Below are 19238 nucleotides of genomic sequence, written 5' to 3'. Positions count from 1 at the left end.
ATATTATAGATGACATTGTTGTCAAATTTGGGGACGCCTCCATCATCTCTCTCATAGCTTAGCTGAATGATGTGGAAGGGTTTTCCACAGAACAGATGCTACCCAGTACAATTCAAATCTGTCTTTCCTTCTACCAACCCATCCTTCCTGCCTTAGTACTACAGTTCACAGATAGCAGTAAGCCCTCTATGTAAGTATGTGGGCCACACCCCCAGGCCAGATACTAAGAGCATTCTGGAATCATTTCTAAACGAGAATTGTAGCAGTACTTAAATTACACGAATAGCAATACTTTCTTAAACCAAAACTGAGTTAATGTCTAACAGAAATTCCACTTGGCACTATCCCACAAATAGCCAGTCCCACGTATCCTTCACCCCATACCCAGGGAGACAACACTTTGAGTAAGCCTCCGTGGCCTTTTCTTACTTTTCCCACATCCAATTGTCATCGAACCCTATTGTCTTTATTTTAGGTTCTCATCCCATTCCTGTGCTCAGAGCAAAGGCCTCATCTCAGGAAGACACCCTGTGGTCAATTTCATAAATCTTCTCCCCTTCCTCCATTGTCTTCTTCAACCCACTCCAAACAATTGAGAATTAAAGTTTCCTGCCAAATCTTAGTTTGCCTTCTGCTCAAAGATTTGCAGGTGACTTTTTAGGTAGGATAAGTGAAGTTGTAACCTCAGCTGTCAAGGTTACATTGTAACCCTACTCTCTTCTCCTGGCCTGCATTATTTTCACAGCTGTCTTAAATGAACTTTGTTTCACCAAACTGCTCTCCCAGATTCTTTAGATTTACTTTGAAAGGTCACTTTTCTTGTCTTTGCTTCTCAAAGTTATACCAGTTTTCTTTGGTTGTTTTCTTTGCCCTCTTGGAGATTTTCTAAAATATGAATGATCTTGGTGATAATTCCCTTTATTGGAGGAATATATTTGACAATATATTCTATGTTCTATTATCATTCATATAATATCTATGCAAAATATGTATATGTATGTAAGTATGCACACATATAGTATCTTTTTAAAAATACCGTAAGTGGGTTCGATCTAATTGTTATTACCAAGCACTTTATTTAGCATTAACTGCAAAGATACAGTTAACAGATACTTTCTGCCTTTAGAGTGTATGAAATCTTATATACAGGAGAAGATAAAAGTAAAAAAATGACTTTAAATAAAGGACAGAGTAAGAGCCCCAGATGGGAAGTACACAGGATGTTAGTCACTGGACTATCTTGGTCTCTCCCAGCAGATGACATACGTTTTAGTGTTTCTTAACCACAGTCCATAACCACATTTCCAGTACCCACATTCTGGAGGTACTGAATGATCTGTAGTTCCAGGTATTCATGAAAGGCCTGGGAGATGTCTTAAGTATTGCCTTGGGAATTTGAATACCAACAATGGTTTGGACAGGATCATGAAGTACAGATGTTCTTTACACACATATGGTAGTTCTCTGAGATAAACACTATATAGCACATTTTATGATCCTCTACTGAGAGGAAGCAGGATGTAATAAAGATACATAAGCTCTGGAGACATAAGACTGGGGGCACTTTGAATTCTAAATTTTAGTGTACTGATCTCATAAAATACTAAAATCAACAACTAGTTGATTAAGAGATTAAGTGAATTAATACACAGTGATAGGAAACTACTTTTTATTTAATATTTTTAGTCTTAATTTACTCTTTTAAATATCCACTGGTAGGTCTGATAAACTTAATATTTTGCTCTATGGGAATTTTTGTTGAAATTTGCTTTTCAATGCTCCAAATATACTTCAATTATTATGATGGATCCATAAAATGCAAATGTATTCTTCTTAGCAGAAGGTCAATGAAAAGAAGTTTTAAAATATTTAAAATCTGGGTTAGGATATGTTAACACTTAAACTAAAATTCACATTTCTTTTAGACTCTGCTAACACTAATGATGGTTTTAAAACAGCAATCTCAATTACTGTAAGCTGTTTCTCATGAGGCCAGCTGCAAGGAGTGGATTTGATTACCTATATACATTCTATGTGGTCAGAAACTTAATGCTGAGACTCAGCAGGAAAGAAACAAGTCTGAAGAGTGAATTGACTCATAGTGTGATTTATAATAAAGGGAACCTTTTCTAAGAAATTTTATCTGAGAGTTAAGAACTCCTTTGAGATTTTTCACCATCAGCTCAGCATGGTGCTATTATTTTGTTATTGAGACACTTAAACTTTTGTTTTTCTTACCCCTTACAGAGGAATCAATAGTCTAAAATTAGAGCAGAGAGTAGCAGCTCTTGAGTGTAATCTGGGTTTAGTACAGACTACTTCAAAAATTGCTGCCAGCAGCTTATCAGCCATGTATTAAACTTCATGTGCACTCATTGAATGTTTTTTTTTTTTTAGGAAAACAATTAAAACACAGGTGTCAGGTTTTAATAAAATATAAAGGTTCTTATAAAACATTGTACACTTTTTCCTGTTATCAATGATGTGTTATTGTAGAGACATTTGGGGATGTCTACCAAACTCATCATATTTTCTCCTCTATATAAACTAGTGTCTCCTTACATTATCCTTGAAGTTGGGGGTTAACAACCATTTTTATATTGTACAAACTTTACCCCTGCCTTTCCTTTGCCATTGACGACTGATGAGTGGTAGATTCTCGATCTAATTTTCAATGACTTACTCACTGTACTCAGAAGTGACTAGCTAATACACCTGACAAGTCTGGCTAATCACAATTCTCCCACTTGAGCATCTGGATTAGGATTGAGATTGCCAGCAAGTCAGTATCTGTTGGTTATTAAAGTTGGATATGTAAATGTGGCCACCCTAGGATGGCCATATTTGTCGAGATACACTGATCAGAAAAGCCACAAAATAAAATCTGCAGATAAAAATGGAAAGAACAGATAATCCAAGAAAACAGAGATGAGAGGGGAGAAAGATTCCTGGTAGTTTTCTAGTTCCTTGGCCCAGACCATTCTTGAGGTCTGATGGCATTGCTATTACTGGATCTCATTAACCTACATTCACATAACTTCAGCAGCTCTGATTTTTTAAAAAATAATATTTCACTAAAAGAGGTTCCAATCAATAATGCCAAATTAATTCACAAAAGTAGGAAAATATCTATGATTTTATTAGATCTACAGCTTCAGATATTATTAAGGAATTAATATATCATGGAATTTTTATGTTACCTTTTATTGAATGCCTATAATATTCTAGATACCTATGCATTCTTATAAGTGCTTATGAATATTTATTTCTAATCACCAATACAGTCTTGAGAAGTTGAAATGATTATCCTCATTATATAGAATAGATAAGAAACAAATGGTCAAAAATATATGAAAACATATTCAACATCTCTGGCAATTAGAGAAATGCAAATTAAAAATACATTGAGATTTTATCTCACTCCAGTCAGAATGGCAATTATTAATGAATGCAAGTAACAATAAATGTTGGCAAAGATGTGGGGTAAAAGGTTCAAGCACATATTGCTGGTGGGACTACAAATTGGAGCTACCACTCTGAAAAGCAGAATGGAGCTTCATCAAAAAACCATTTGACCCGGTTATCCCTTTCCTTGGCTTATACCCAAAGGACTTAAAATCAGCATACTACAGTGACACAGACACATCAATGTTTGTAGGTCAACTATGGAACCAACCTAGATGCCCTTCAACAAATGAATGGATAAAGAAAGTGTGGTGTACACACACACACACACACACACACACACACACACACTGGAATTACTCAGACATAAAAAGAATAAAATTATGGCATTTGCCAATAAATGGATGGAACTGGAGACTATCATGTTAAGTGAAGTAAGCCAGTCCCAATAAAGCAAAGGCCAAATGTTTCCTCTGATATGTGGATGCTAACCTATAACAGGGAGGGTTGGGAGGAGAAATATATAAGTTTATTGGGTTAGACAAAGGGAAATAAAGGAAAGGGAGGGGGAATAGGAATAGAAAAGACAGTAGAATGAACCTGACATAACTTTCCTATGTTCATATAGAATACAGGACCAGTGAAACTCCACATCATGAACATCCACAAGAATAGGATCCAAATTGGAATGGATTGTACTCCATGAATGTATAATATGTCAAAATATTCCCTACTGTCATGTTTATAAAAAACAAATGAAAAAGAAGAGATACCTAAGCCTCAGTGTGTTTATAAAATGACACAATAATGAATCAAAATCCTGGGATGCTATTTTCCACTTCAGAAGTGCACATCCTGTCCATATAGCAACACTGCAGACTTTTCTGCAGGGAAAGTTTCTTCATTTAACAGGATCTCAAACCAAACTTCAACTCCCCTTGTACTTTTCATTTTAATAAATAATCTCTCAGTTTAATCCAAGTGTTCATTTCAAACACCTTATCACCATGAAACCATCGTAAAACAATTGATCCTTCACTGTGCTTTCTTCTGCACATCCTGCCTCTAGTCTACCACCAAATCCTAACAGACGGTTTTCACAGGATGCTTAGAATCAGATCTCTTCTCGTGCCCTCCAAGCCACTGATCTGACAGTGGGTGATACCACAAATAATTACAATGCTCTGTTTCCACACCTGTACCCATCCCCATCCTCAGATTCCATTGTTGTAGGCAGAACAAACCTTTTAACATGTGAATCTGGTCATGTGACTGTCCTGCTCAAAACCCCCACTTAGCCCCCTTGGACCTTATTTACCTTCTCTTCTGACACATTCTGCTCCAGCTCTAACCTCCATCTTGCTGACCCCAAATTTCAAGCAAGTTCGATATCAGGACCTTTACAATTGCTCTTTCTTCTGACAGGGAGACTGCTTACAGAGGAAGTCCCTCAGCCTAGACACTGCTTCACAGAGGACTCAAAAGTCCCTACTTCAGAGACCTTCTGAATTTCCCCATTCAGAATATAACCTTCTTTACCCATGTTTTCAGAATATACTTTATAGTTCCCTCTTATATGCCTCATATTCCAGTGATTCATTCATTATCAGTTGGATTATGGACTACAATTCTGTTTCACCAGTCTTGCTCTTTTGAAGGGCCATATATGCCATATAAACCCTTTGATTAAAAACAGTATTGACTGCTTTTAACTAAATAGTTTTTTCTCATTTTTAATTTTTAATAAAAAGATCTGTCTAAACCAGTAATTAGAGGATAAAAACACCTTAGTGGCAATATACTCAAAAACTGTGGAGCTAAATTGTTCCCCAGAGATGAAAAGTGACATCACCATACCTGTGGGGACTTAATTCATTCATTTGACAAGTACATAGTATTTGCAAAATACTATGTCTCAGGTAAGAGGTAGAAGAACAAAGACTGATTCTTATGTTTTCAGACTTGTGGGCTTGTTCATAGGGTAGAATAAATTTTCAGCGTCTGATTTTGCAAATTTAAGCTTGTCGAAGATTTTAAATATTGACGCATGATTACAAAAGATACTATTGATAAACACATTTCATCTGTTACAGTAACAATAGAATTTTATAGTTAATTTTGCTTCACTCTTGTATATATCAGTTTATGTTTTATATTCAAACAATAGCATCATCCTTAAAAACTAACAAATGCTAAACATAGTGTATTCTTGGTGTCACTGATCAACCATATTCACTTTATTTTCTGATTAAGCTTTGACTGGTTATTAGCCAGTCCATGAAATATGTATGTTTTGAGTACTCATCACATGAAAGTAACTGTCCTTGAAGAGTTTATAGTTAATGAATAATAATTCAAGGAAGACATTTATGAGGTCAGCATGGTAGTGGGTGGTTTCCTGAAACTCATATCAGATGACAGGTATACTGGAGATGTTAGAGGCAGAAGAAGCTTCTTTTTAAAACAGTGATCTGTTTGCATCAACTCAGTTTAAGATTTATAGTGGACTTCCTGGGACTACACAAGCTTAGAAAGTAGATAGGAAACTCCCTTTTTCAAGTGCCACAGTCTACCAGGAGAAATGGGCAAAGAGAGTATAATACCAATGTGACAAGAAGATTACTAATGACCTGAACTAAATATTAAAGGGTGTTCAGACACAAAATGTGACCTAGAGATATAGTGGATGAGATATAGGGGAAACTCACTGTGTTTCCTCTGTCTATTCTATATTTTTTTGATTTGTATGCCCATTCCATATCTTTGAAATAATGAAAGAAAGAGGAAGGTATGCAAATGAAAGCCCAGCCACATGGTCTTACATTATTAACAAAGTTTATAACATAATCACGTTACATTTGTCAAGTATTTCTGAAATTTATGCTAATAATTATCATGACCCAGGAGAATTCTCTGAATATATAATGATTCATATTATATTTATAATTATTTTCCATTTGAAATCTAACCAAACCTTCTAAAGATAAGAAAACCTCAGGATAGTTTGATTCTTAAAATTCAAGCTGGTGAACTGTCATTAACTACAATGATCATACCTATAAAATGAAAGTTTCTCCTCAAAACGCTTTCATTGAAATGCACTGCTTAAATTCTTTTGCAAATGACATGACCTCTTGTGTTCATAGCATGTGCGTGTTTTGGAGGCTTAGCTAGTTAACCAAACAAATGAACTCCTCCTCACTACCCATTCTCAAGGGTACTTACATATTCTTCATAAGCCTCATGGGCTGGAGGAGGGGGTGCTCTGTATCCTGGCACTGTTGGTGCCCCCCTGGCTCGAGGGGCGGGGACGCCTCTTGCTACCGGGGGCACTGGAAGAGCTCCGCGGGTCACGGTGGTCCCACGAGGTGTGAGAACACCTCGTCCAGGTGGTGGGGGAGGAGGAATGGCACCCCCGCGGCCCCTAGGAAAAACAGATAAAATGCAGATAAGGAAAGGTGAAGGGACAGAAGGACAACAACAGACATCAGTTCTCATCTCAGGGCCTCCACTGGATGTGAGCATCCAAAATTTATCTTTCTTTTTGGGTATGTGCCTGTGTGTGTGTGTGTGTGCGCGCGCGCTTAACAGAAGCGTGTCTTGGCCTCCAGAGTAAAACATATCCTGTAAATACTAAGACTTAGTCCTCATGAAAACCATGCAAAATACTTTGATACAGTCTACTAAAAAAACAAAGCCAAAAGGAAAAAACAGAAAACAAAAGCCCATTGTGTTTACATTCCTTTTTTTTCCCTTTGTTCATATATATATTTATTTATTTTGTCTTTTTTATTTGTTCTTTTTAATTATATCCGATGACGGGTATACTGGAGAGGTTAGAGGCAGTAGACTCTATTTTGATATGATTATACAAATATGAAGTGTATCTTATTCTAATTAGGATCCCTGTCTTGTGGATATACATGATGTGGAGATTCACTATGGTGTATTCACATAAGAACACAGGAAAGTTATATCTGATTCATTCCATTGTCTTTCCTATTCCTTTTCCTCTCCCTTCCCTTCATTCCCCTTTGTCTAATCCTTTGAACTTCTATTCTCCCCTGGCCCTTGTTGTGTGTTGGCATCCACATAGCAGAACATTCACCTTCTGTTTTGGGGGGATTGGTTTATTTCACTGGAACACCCAGATCAGAGCACCACCTAATGTATGGCTCCCTGGACCATCTATAAAACTGAGCTGCTGTATGTCTCTGTCTCCTCCATGCGGGGTTATTGATAGTGGTATGCAATGTTGTCATTTGCAAAAATATGATCTGTCTGCACTTTAATAAATTGTGGAACTTGAGGCATAGTGATATCATCCTGCTGACTATAGTAGCTTAAATTTGAGGTCACTTGAAATCACGACTCGCTGTCACTGATTTATCACCAGGCATGTCACCCCTGAGTTGGTGCATCACTGACATCATATATTTTCATATAGTAACCATGGTGCTAGTGAGATACATTAGTATTCTGCAACAAAGAGAGTAGATTGAATACTCTGTACTGCAATTCTTGACACAAAAGTAACCTGCACTAAAAGTGTAAGATCAAATGGTTGCAGCCAAGTCCTTCAGTATTCTGAGACCTTTAGAAAGGTTGAGTGTTTGTCTGAAATCTTTGGGCAAATGCATGGTTATTTCACTTTTTATTATGTCTGAAAGACTGGCCTTCCGAAAGCACTGCTTTCAGCAGAAGCACTAAAGCTTTGGGAAAAATGATGATCATTGGGACGTCAACAATCACACCGTCTGGCTTCACCTCCATATGGAGACGCAGGTTATGCTTTCTGCTATGAATAGCAGTCGGCTGGCTCTTTCTTGCTTACAGAAAATGAGCTTTTAGAAGTGAAGAGTAAGAATGCTGGAAAAGCTTTTAAAATTTTTACATAGATTATAGAGCTGATGAATAGACAACCTATCAGAGAGCTTATTGTGAACTAATGCATATAGAATACTCTCTTAGATTGGGAGGAAGGTGAAATACAAAAGACCCAGAGGCCCAGTGCTGATTTCAAATATGAAAACAGTGGAGGATACAACATTCTATATTATCATCATAATATAAAAACACTTCTATAAAGAAAGATATACATATCAAGTTTACCTTCAAGGGGCCTCCAAGCATCTGTTTCTTCATAAGCAAGATGAATGTATGTCCTGGCTTTCTAACTGTTATCCTAGCTTCCTGTTCAGGTTAGCATTTTAATTTTCTCATCAGTGTCCATGTGTTGTAACAAACCACATGGTTCTGGCTATGCCACTGAATAATCATGAGTGAGTATTTTAATTACTAAGGCCTGAAGGTTTTTTTTTTTGTTGTTGTTGTTTTTGTTTTTTTCAAATGAGTAAAGTAAACTGCAGATATCTGAATCTATAATCATTCTTCTTGCTCTAAAATAATGCAATGTTCATGTCCAAATCTGATTTTTTATTTCATTCCTTCATGAACTGACTCACAGATGCAGCCCTAGTAATCCTTTCTCCTGAATCTGACTCATTCCCTCCTCTACAGGATGGCTTTCCCTGGAATGTTAAGTCTCCTTGCTCCCTCCTATTCAACTCAAGAATCAATCGCCTATTTTAGGATAACGCCCTGAGCCAAACTGACACCACAGTATTCTTTCCTTTATTTTGCAGACTTCTTCAAAGAAAATTTTCCATGTTTAATTCTCTACTTTCTGCTCATGCCTGAGCTGAATGCAATCCATCTAGTGTGTGCTTTCCCCATGCCGTGAAAACACTGTTGGCTAAGATGCCAAGATCTCAACCCACTGATTTCCAGCTCCACTGGGCTTTTCCCTGGTTACCATGACACTGTGCCTCTTATTATGTTTTGAGATTGTGAACCATGACTTGGAAAATGTTTATTTGAGCTTTTTTTTTTTTATCTCTGATCATGTCATGATCTTTTTTTTCTTTTTTTATTATTAGTTGTTCAAAACATTACAAAGCTCTTGATATATCATATTTCATACATTTGATTCAAGCGGATTATGAACTCCTCTTCCTTTACTACTCCTTAGCCTCCTCACAAATTTCTATTCATGGGCCCTCACTGGAATATGGGTGTTCCAAATTTCTGTGTTCATTCTTCTTTATTCTCCTATGGTTAAACCCTGCAGTCCATAATTCTAGCCATGGTTATTTTCTCCTTATCATAATACTGTGTCCTACCTTACGTTCCTGATATCAGAACTTCTATAACTTCTATGCATATTAGGGTTACTTGAAGGTCTTTAAAAACTTCCAAATTTCCCATGACCAGGTAAATCATACTCTCTGGAGGCAAGAAGCTGCCAATAATTCCAATGTACAGGCTATTTTGGGAAACACTGCCCTAATATGCATCACCTAATTTAAATATCTTGAAAAACTTGTTATGTAAGCAGTTCATAGCTATTTTAAAAATTGAGAAAGCAAGTTAAAAAGAGGATGAATCACTTGTCCAAGTCACACTAGTCATCCATATGACTTGGATTAATTACAGGAATAATTATATTCTTCTTTTAACTTGACTTTTCACCTAATCTCAGTTGATAATAGCATATACCTCTTACCAGGTCAGATACCAGAAAATTATTTTTGTCTTGGACCACCCTCTTTCTCTAACATCTAAGTGGCATTAGTTCCTATAAATCTGAATCTCTGTTCTGGCTCTATCTCACTATACTCCAAGTGCTGTTCATTTCTTTCTGTCTTAGAAAATGGACTTGTGTTCATTGGCTTTCCTGCCATGAGTCTACATTTTCTTTGTGTCTGTCACTCTGTTTCTCTCTCTTCCAATCGCTCCAATGTTCATTATCTATAGTGATAACTGAGTAGTCTCTTCTAAGTATAATTATTCTTTCTTTTTAAAGACTCCATGAGGTTACCCAGGAGGCCAATGAAGGAGGACTGCAAGTTCTAGGCCAGCCTGCACAACTTGGTGAGACCCTATCTCAAAATACAATATAAACAAAGGCTGTGGATGTAGCTGAGTGGCAGAGTACCACTTGGTTGAGCCCCCAGTTCCACACCCAACCACACACAATATTTTAGTTTTCACTGTAGTAAACAAAGCCTTCTGAATCTCATTTTCTACTGCTTGGTCTCAATGAAACATGTTCTACTCAGACATGTTAAAATTTTCATCCTTCATTTATATAAAATAAGCTATCATTGTGATAATATAAATATGTAATGTTTTATACTTTTGTATGCATTATTATAGGAAGATTAGTTATCATAGATATATTTATTAAATATAAATTCCTTTAATTAAATATACCTTCAGCAAATTGTTTTTGAAGTTTTAAAATATTTCAGACAATCCTCAAAATACTAGGGATAGAACCACTATATGACCCAGTTATTCCACTCCTTGGTATATATCCAGAATATTTAAAATCAACATACTACAATGACACAACCACCTCAATATTCATAACAGAACAATAGCCAATATACAATGATATGTTTAGTGATATATATAGTTTTATTCAGTCATAAAGAAGAATGAAATTGCCATTTGCAGGAAAATGGACAGAACTTGAGAACATTATATTAAATGAAATAAACCAAACTCAGAAAGTCAAGTGTCATTTGTTGTCTCTCATATGTGGAAACTAGAAATGAAAAGGAAGAGAAAGGTTGGTGGGAGGATCTCATGAAAATCAAAGGGAGATAAGTATAGTAAAGGAAAGGAAACTAGGGGTGGGAGGTGGGGAGAAAAGGGGAAATACTTAGGCATGATATTGGCCAAATTATGTTGTTATCTCATGTGTACTGTACTGTGACTATATATCAATAAATCCCACCATTATTAATAATTATAATATACAATAAAAATATAGAAAAAAAATGGTGGTATTTTGGCAGTGGTAGCTGAAAATATTTGCGGTACAATTTAAGAAAGAAATCTGTGGAATATCTTAGTATCTCTTAAGATAATTTTCATGTGATATACACAATATTATTCTAGATCTGTGCCCTTTAGAGATTTAAATCCCACTTTGAATAGGATGAAAAGAACAACTGAACCACTCTATATGTGAAGACAAATAGGTTTTTTTTTTGTGTGTTTTTTGTTTTTGTTTTACCCCTTTGTAAACCAATGCCTTCTGTTGAAAACTTGACAAACACAGAACCCTACAAAACAATTCTAACACAGAAAAATTCCAATTTGTTTGTAAAGGAAACAAAATCAAGTAAGACTCTCTGATCTCCAAGATCTTGAGAAATCAAATCTATCTGAACTTTACACAACTTTTTCATGTGTACTTCTTTTCTTTTTATGTTCTTATTAGTGCATTTTAAGTATATGCAGTAGTGGGGCTCATTGTGACACTTGCATAAAAGCACATGATATAATTTGCTCTGATACAATTCCTGGTCCTTCTATCAATTGTTCAAGAAGTAGGCTTCTGGCTTTCTTGGCTGAATGGTGTTATCTATATCTTTTTCTGTCTCTCTCTCTATGATAAGATTATATCAATTCAAGGACCATTTAAACACAGATAAAACATATAGTTTTCCCTTCATGCAAGTCATTCTGGTTTCAAGAGAAGATGGTGGCATCATCTGTGTGCCCTAGTTCTGGAGATAGAAAAGGAAAGTGGAAACTCTCAGTATCACTGCCTTATTTTCTAAAGGTAGTTGAAAAAGGAAAAAAGAAAAATGGAGTCTGACTGCCTGTATGAATTAGGTAAGATTTCATGCAATTTTTTGAACCTCAATTTCTTACCTGGGCTAGCAGTTATCTCTTAATACAAAGGGTGTAGTGAATAGATGTTACACTCCTACATGTTATATATTCATTTATTGTTTCTATTGTGGTGAAGAGAATATTCCTGATGCTCTTATTTATTCCTTCCTATGAACATGGCCAAGCATGGCAAAAATAAGACTGCCTTCTTCCTTTGTTATTAATTTATATAAAGTAAGAACTAATGTACCTTGAAGAGGCTGTGGGAGCTATTCGAATCCCTCTGCCTCTGATACCTCTGCCACGACCAGAGTCTTCTGAGCCATTTAAATAAGATAATTCACGTAACTGTTCCTGACGAATTTCATCATTGTAGTCCTAGAAGAAAAAATATACTTGATGAGTTATGGGACATGGGGATTTTAAAGTTAACAAACAAGCAAACAAACAAACAAACACAAAGAAGAAAAAAATTCACATTTGTTTTCTGGAGTCTTATATAAAATATCTAAGGTGATATAAAAAAGGTACATATTTTATATTCTTATTATTATATGAAGAAATTGAAGTTGCTTCTTTTATCAAGAAAGTACTCTGTAGGACATCGATATCACTTCAGGTTAGGGCTGGAAAAGGGATGGTAGTAACACAGAACACGAACTGGGAATGTATTTTGGTTATGATTGTCAACATGAGGATTGCCAAAATTTCATTTGAACAACTGTGTATAGATTATGAATGACTGCCTGACATTCAAATAGCTCCTGATAGGTAAACCAGAAGGGGTCTATCCTAAGGCCTAGTATAGATGCACTATGTGTGTGTGTGTGTGTGTGTGTGTGTGTGTGTGTGTATGTGTGTGTGTGTATGTATGCGTGTGTATCAAACAAATATGAATTTATGATCTATCTTCTCACAAGTGGGAAGCTAATGTGGTGAAGTCCCACCCAACAACCTGATAAGCAACATTTAAAAACAAGGAATTTCCTATGTTGTTTAGCATTGGGCTAATGTACAGTGAGAACCATAGTAGAAGGCAAATTTCAGAGTTACAGCTAAAGATTAAGTCAAGGTCAAAGGGACTGTCTTTCTCCCTCAGCAGTTCAGAAATGTGTCAGTCATTTGATTCAAGAGTGCACCAGTTTGGAGATTCTTCAGAAAACTTGGAATAGAACCACCATTTGACCCAGTTATCTGATTCCTTGGTATATACCCACGGACTTAAAAACAGCCTACTACAGTGATGCAGCCACATCAATGTTAATAGCTGCTCAATTCACAATAGTTAAGCTATGGAATCAACCTAGGTGCTCTTCAGCAGATGAACAGATAAAGAAAATGTGGTATATAAATACAATAGAATATTACTAAACCATAAAAAGACTCACTTTATGGCATTTGATGGAAAATGGATGGATCTGCAGACTATGATGCTAAGTGAAATAAGCCAATCCCTCCAAAACCAAAGGTCAGATTTCAAATGTTCTCTCTGATATGCGAATGCTAATACACAACAAGGAGAAGGGAGTTCAGTAGATTAGACAAAGGAGAGTGAAGGGAATTGGGAGGGGGAAGAAAATAGGAGAGGCAATGAAATGATTCTGACTTAACTTTCATATGTACATATATAAATACACCACAGTGAATTTCTACATTGTGTACAACCGCAAGACTGGGATCATAATTAGATTAAGATGTATTCCATATTTATATAAATGTGTCAAATTATACTCTACTATCATGCTTAACTAAAAATAAGAAATAAATAAATAAATAAATAAAAGAGTGGACCTGAGTCATTACAAATGAATGCTACCATAAAGTACCAGTCTTATCTATTTCTACACACACCCCCCCCCCCTGGTTAAACAACACAAAATTGAATAATGGGTTATTTGTGCCAAATGGCCAATCTGATCTATTATTTTTCTCAACACATATGTTTTAGTGAATTCAATCTAGTGGATTTGGTACTGGCAGAGAAGGGTCTAGGAGATGAGAATAGAACTATCCTCAGAAGATGAGTCTACTTGTGGGACAAAAAGTCACATGTATTATCTGCAGTAAACAATACCTATTTAGCTCTGCATATAATGTGTGTATGTTTTATATAAAGTTAAGTCTAGGCAAGTCAACCACACAGCTCTGTGTAGAAACTTGAAGGGATGCACTTAGCTTGCAAAAAAAAGCCTTCTAATGCACAGCTTTACCTCATGCTCCAGAAACTGCATTGATTACAAGCAAAAGTGATAATCACTCCAAAGCATTTATATTCTTATTTTAAACATGTCCCTTTAATGTTTATCCTCTACAGAACCTGATTATAGCTGTAACAGCCTCAACACAGCTGACAGAAGAGCCATAGAGTAGAAAATTACAGAATCTAACAGGTCAAATATTGTTCAATTTCAACCTCCTAATTTTCACATTCAAGCATCAACTAAAGTGAAGAATAAACATGTATTATTTTATTAGGATCAGGAATGCAATGAATTGCTACTCCAGAGTGAACTGACCAGTCACCATCAAAATGAAACACCAATCCAATAATTTTCATATGTAATATTATTGATGTCATAGGAGACATTTGTAGCTTCCTTTCTGAGGAAAACCCATATCCATTCAGGGTCCTTATGAAATATAAAAAGAGCGAGATTGACATTGTTGACCATAATGAGGGCTGAGATACACGCGAACAAATTACATCTGAATTAAGTATATGTAAATGTGTACTTTAGAGCATAAATATTTTTATGTTAAAATCTGAAGATATCAGAATATAGATGTGGTCTCTTTCATTATACAATCATAAATTAGATGAAGAAGGAGGAAAATAAAAAGCAAGAGGACAATGGAGACAAGGAAAAGGAGAAAGAAGTAGAGGACAAGGAGAAGGAAGAGCAACATAGTAATTGGACAGTGATAGAACAATTCCCAACTTGTTCAGGGATTCCTGCAGCCATTCCCCTAGAGAGTTCTCACCACCACACTGACTCTGGGATTGGTCATGTGATTTGTTCTTGCTAATATAGCAATTAAAAAAAATGACAAAAGCAGAGACTGTAAAAGTACTCATTGCCAGAAAAAATCACTGGAAATCTTTACGCCACCAGGTGAAGAAGTCTAGGCTCTATTTCTGCAGCTAAGAGACCCTGTGAAGAGAGTGCACAGTCGTCCTTGCTCTCCCTGCATTCTAATCTGAGTCCTGGAACATGAGTGAGGGCATTCTAGACTATCTAGTCCCAGTCAAGCTGGAGGAGACAAATAATCACCTAGCAAACCCAAGAACCAGGAGAAACAGATGACAAATAATGCTCTAAACCATTAAGTATTGTGGTGCTTTCTGGAAAAAGTACCAAATACAGAGAGGACTAGAGGGTATGGTGCTTGAGAGACATACATAAAAGGCATTCTCAAAGCAGTCAGCTTCTGACTCTGTCAGAGGGGAGGATCTGGACCTCGATGTTGATGTTATCTGCATGTTTCTTGGAGTAGATACCCTTACTTGGAAGTCAGTATGTCTGAAGGCCATGGCCTTGTATCATAATAGTATGTGTTGCTCATAAGTCTCTTTGTTCAGAGTCTATGCTCACCAATCCAACTGCATAGAATTCAGCTCCTAGATTTCTGACTAGGATATGAATATGAATACTTGACCCTGAAGATTAACTCTTAATGTAAGCAAAATCACTATCGTCTATATAATTAGACTTTTATATGAGTTTAGATAGAAACACTTTATTTTAAGAGTTGATTCATGACACATTAGTGGTGGGCAAGAGAACAAAGACCAGTAACTTCATGTGTAATTTTCCAAGAAGCCTAGGTGCTACATTATGCAATCCTGTTCCCAAACATGACTTCCCTCAGCTGATGACAAAAAGTGTTTGGATGAAAAGATGGGTCTATTCTTGGAAACTCAAGACTCCTCCATGCCCCAGAGATCCCTTAGTTTCAGCAATGCTGAACTATCTTTTAATTTCATTGCACCAAGAAATGTACTAGAAGTTTCCCAACTCTCTATCCTTAGGGTCAGGACATTGTGGTAGCAGGGCTCTCCAGCCTTCCTTGGCTTTCCAAAAAAATCACAAAACATTTTTTTTTTTTTTTAATGAGAGCATCTTCCCTAATATAATTCTGATGTGTCCAATCCTATTTGTCGTCTGCTTCTTAGAAGACCCAAATTAACATAGGGTGCTTACAACATCAAATTCCTAAGTTTACAAAGTTGAGAGCTTTGATAAGCTCATTTATGGTAATGCTAGTGAATTCAATATTTTTTTTTGCATTCAACATCCCATGTACTATGACGACATTGGTCTATTTGCTGTTCTCCTACTTAAAAATGGTTATAGATAGCTTGAATATTAATGATTGCCAAAAAAGGAAATGATCAGTGTTTTGGGCAAATTTTCCAATATTTTCCTAACATTTCACTTAATTAGAACATAGGAAAGACTCATAGAAGTGGGTAAAAATAAACCACAATTTGAGTCTGAGATTAGAACAATTTGATTGGCACAGAGGAAGTGTGACAGCAATGCACAAATGATTGCATGTGTGGTGGCATGTGTGAGACAGAATATGGGCAACCACAAGTAGTTTAGGAGTGTGGTAATAGGAACAGATCCAAATTTTCTATAATGTCCAAAATCTTTGCTTTTTTGGTTACCAAAATCACTTTCTAAATCTTACTACTTGAAATAATAACAAAAATATTCACAATATTTTTTATAAGTTGATTTTGCCTGTGGTGAGATAAATTCACCCCATGAAATGATTTCCATGAAATTCATGAGCACTGCTATTTTACTTCTGACAGGGCCCTCCCACTGTGACGGCATATGGTATAAACAGCATACACAAAAGCTCAGAGCAGACAGATGTTTGGATGTTCCTAGAAAGGACGTATGCTCACAGTCCACATATTTAATGTATATGCATAATTTCCCAGTTATGTACAGTCCCGTCCATCTGTCATGATGGCATTTTGCCCAAATACAAATTGAGAAGATTATTTCACTTGCTTTCAGGTGCCAGGTAATGACAGGTGTAGATAGGCTACCTAGGGGCACAGTCAGGGACCATTTTCCTGCCAAATACCCTCTGCTGAGACACCAGTGGGCACTGGTGCCACACATATAAAACTGTGATTATAACCACCGGTAACATGTGAATGTAGCTTCTGTTCTGCCAATGCCAAGACTGTCAGATGACATTGGGGGAAGTGAAAATGTAGCCTGTAATCCTTCTGGGCCATGACAAAGACACTTGAGATTTCTTGGCTGCCTGCAATAGTCAGGTTAGGACTTTTGACCAGAGTAATGATCAAGAAAGTGTGGGTCCAGTATCAATACCATTCTTGTAACTGAGCTGGGATGAATAGGAAACTATTTCAGAAGACAACCAGTGCTGAGATGGACATTATTTACTAAAGCAGCTTAGGCTATTAGATAATATCTCTGAGCCAACACAAGGGTAAGCTTTAATCAGCCCAGACTTGGGACCAGAAAAACTCATTAACAAAATGTAGTCAAAGAACAAGTCAATTAAGATTTATTAAGAATCTGCTTGGTGCATGACTCTGCATAATGTTTATATAAAGGCTGTATAAAACTTATACATCAAAGGAGATGGAATACCAAAAAGTCACAATACTGTGGACTTTTATCTTAAAATTGTTAGCGATGGTGATTCCTGTTATGGAAGAAAGTTTTCTTTTTATCCCCATTATTAAGATCACACTGCTCACTATGCAAAAAAATCATCAGAGAATAAGATAATATCAATACATAATATATATCAATATTTTGAAGTATTATTAGAAAGGCTATTTTCAGTCTTGTTTTGTTTGAGTTTATTAAATACTGGTCACTGATATATGAGGTCTAAATGTCAAGGCTTCTTAATGAGCAACAAAGGATTCACATATTTGGTGTGATATATCCTTTGACCCAAATAAGGCTAGAAAATCAGCCACTATCTCAGAATAGATTCAGGTTAGTAACAAAAAAATATTTAGGTGATACCGAATGTCAGATTTGAACTTTTATTCTAATAACACCAAGTTCCATTTGTCCCAGTAAAGGCAAAATGACTAAATAATTTTCAGCAAATTTATTTTGCAAATTATTAAGTACATTGCAAAGAAACTTCATTGGCTTTTTAAGTAAAAATATGCATTAATTTAATATTGGTATATTACCTATCTTAATTTACAATAACATAAAATTAACTAACTCTTGGTTAACAAAGACTCAGTGTAATGCTAAGTGGGCTCAAATTCTCCTAACCAAGCACTCATCATGATAAGGATACACTGAAAGGAGAGTGAAAATTTTGTATGAAAATTTTGCATATGAAAAGGGTTGGTAGGATATAACTCATGTTGGTGATTTTTATCAATAATCTTGAAATTCTAGGCTTTCCAATGGCCATAGAAAATTTACAAATTCAAGCTGTGATATATTAAGTCAGATATTTAAAAGTGTCTGAAAGAGTTTTGCAAAAGCAATTCATCCTGTTATTTATTCAGTGTATTTCTGAGTGGCAAATAATTGGTAGCACTGATGCAGGTGCTGGGGACACAGTAGATGAAGCCCCAGTCTCAGGAAGCTCAGAAGCATACAAATGGTCAATCCGCACACCTATCTGTGGAAATTTGCAAGTAAAAATTGAAGTAACATTTGAATAAAATAATCAAGCAAGGATAAAAACCTTCTTATTACTATCCAACTCACTGAACACTCAATTCAACTTTGATCCTTTTTCTTAGCTTAAAACACTTAATTTATTCCCAATATTATACTGGTGTTTGGGTGGATGCTGCTTTTTGCTTTATTTTTGAAAAGCTGACTTCTACATTTCTGTTCTATGAAGAAAGGTATTTGCTATATTTCCTCATGAGAACACCCTTCATAGATGCTCTTTGTTGTTTTTCCACAGATGAAAATACTGTGATGATTCTAACTATATTTTTAAATTAGGAAAAGATCAACCTACTTTGTTAAGGGTAAATTTTTGAAGCTCTTTGAAAAGAATATAAAATATTTCTGTGCATTTCCATTTCTTTCCTTCTTTTTTTTAATAAATATCATTTTGTCTTACAGCTAAGTTTCCCTCTAAATTTAACCTAATTTAAT

General features: G+C 35.9%; 1 protein-coding gene across 1 annotated transcript in view; it reads right to left on the bottom strand.

Annotated features, from left to right (window-relative positions):
* Khdrbs2 (KH RNA binding domain containing, signal transduction associated 2) overlaps positions 1–19238 on the bottom strand; it is a 561414-nt gene that overhangs the window by 183292 nt on the left and 358884 nt on the right. The window contains exons 5-6 of the mRNA XM_026396817.2: positions 12347–12474; positions 6631–6829 (exon numbers count right to left, since the gene is read on the bottom strand). Of these exons, the coding sequence (XP_026252602.2) occupies positions 6631–6829; positions 12347–12474 (327 nt within the window). The remainder of the gene's footprint in view (positions 1–6630; positions 6830–12346; positions 12475–19238) is intronic.

This window comes from Urocitellus parryii, chromosome 8 (assembly GCF_045843805.1).
Source record: "Urocitellus parryii isolate mUroPar1 chromosome 8, mUroPar1.hap1, whole genome shotgun sequence".
NCBI classification, from domain to species: Eukaryota; Metazoa; Chordata; class Mammalia; order Rodentia; family Sciuridae; genus Urocitellus; species Urocitellus parryii.
This window is presented reverse-complemented; position numbering and strand designations above follow the sequence as displayed.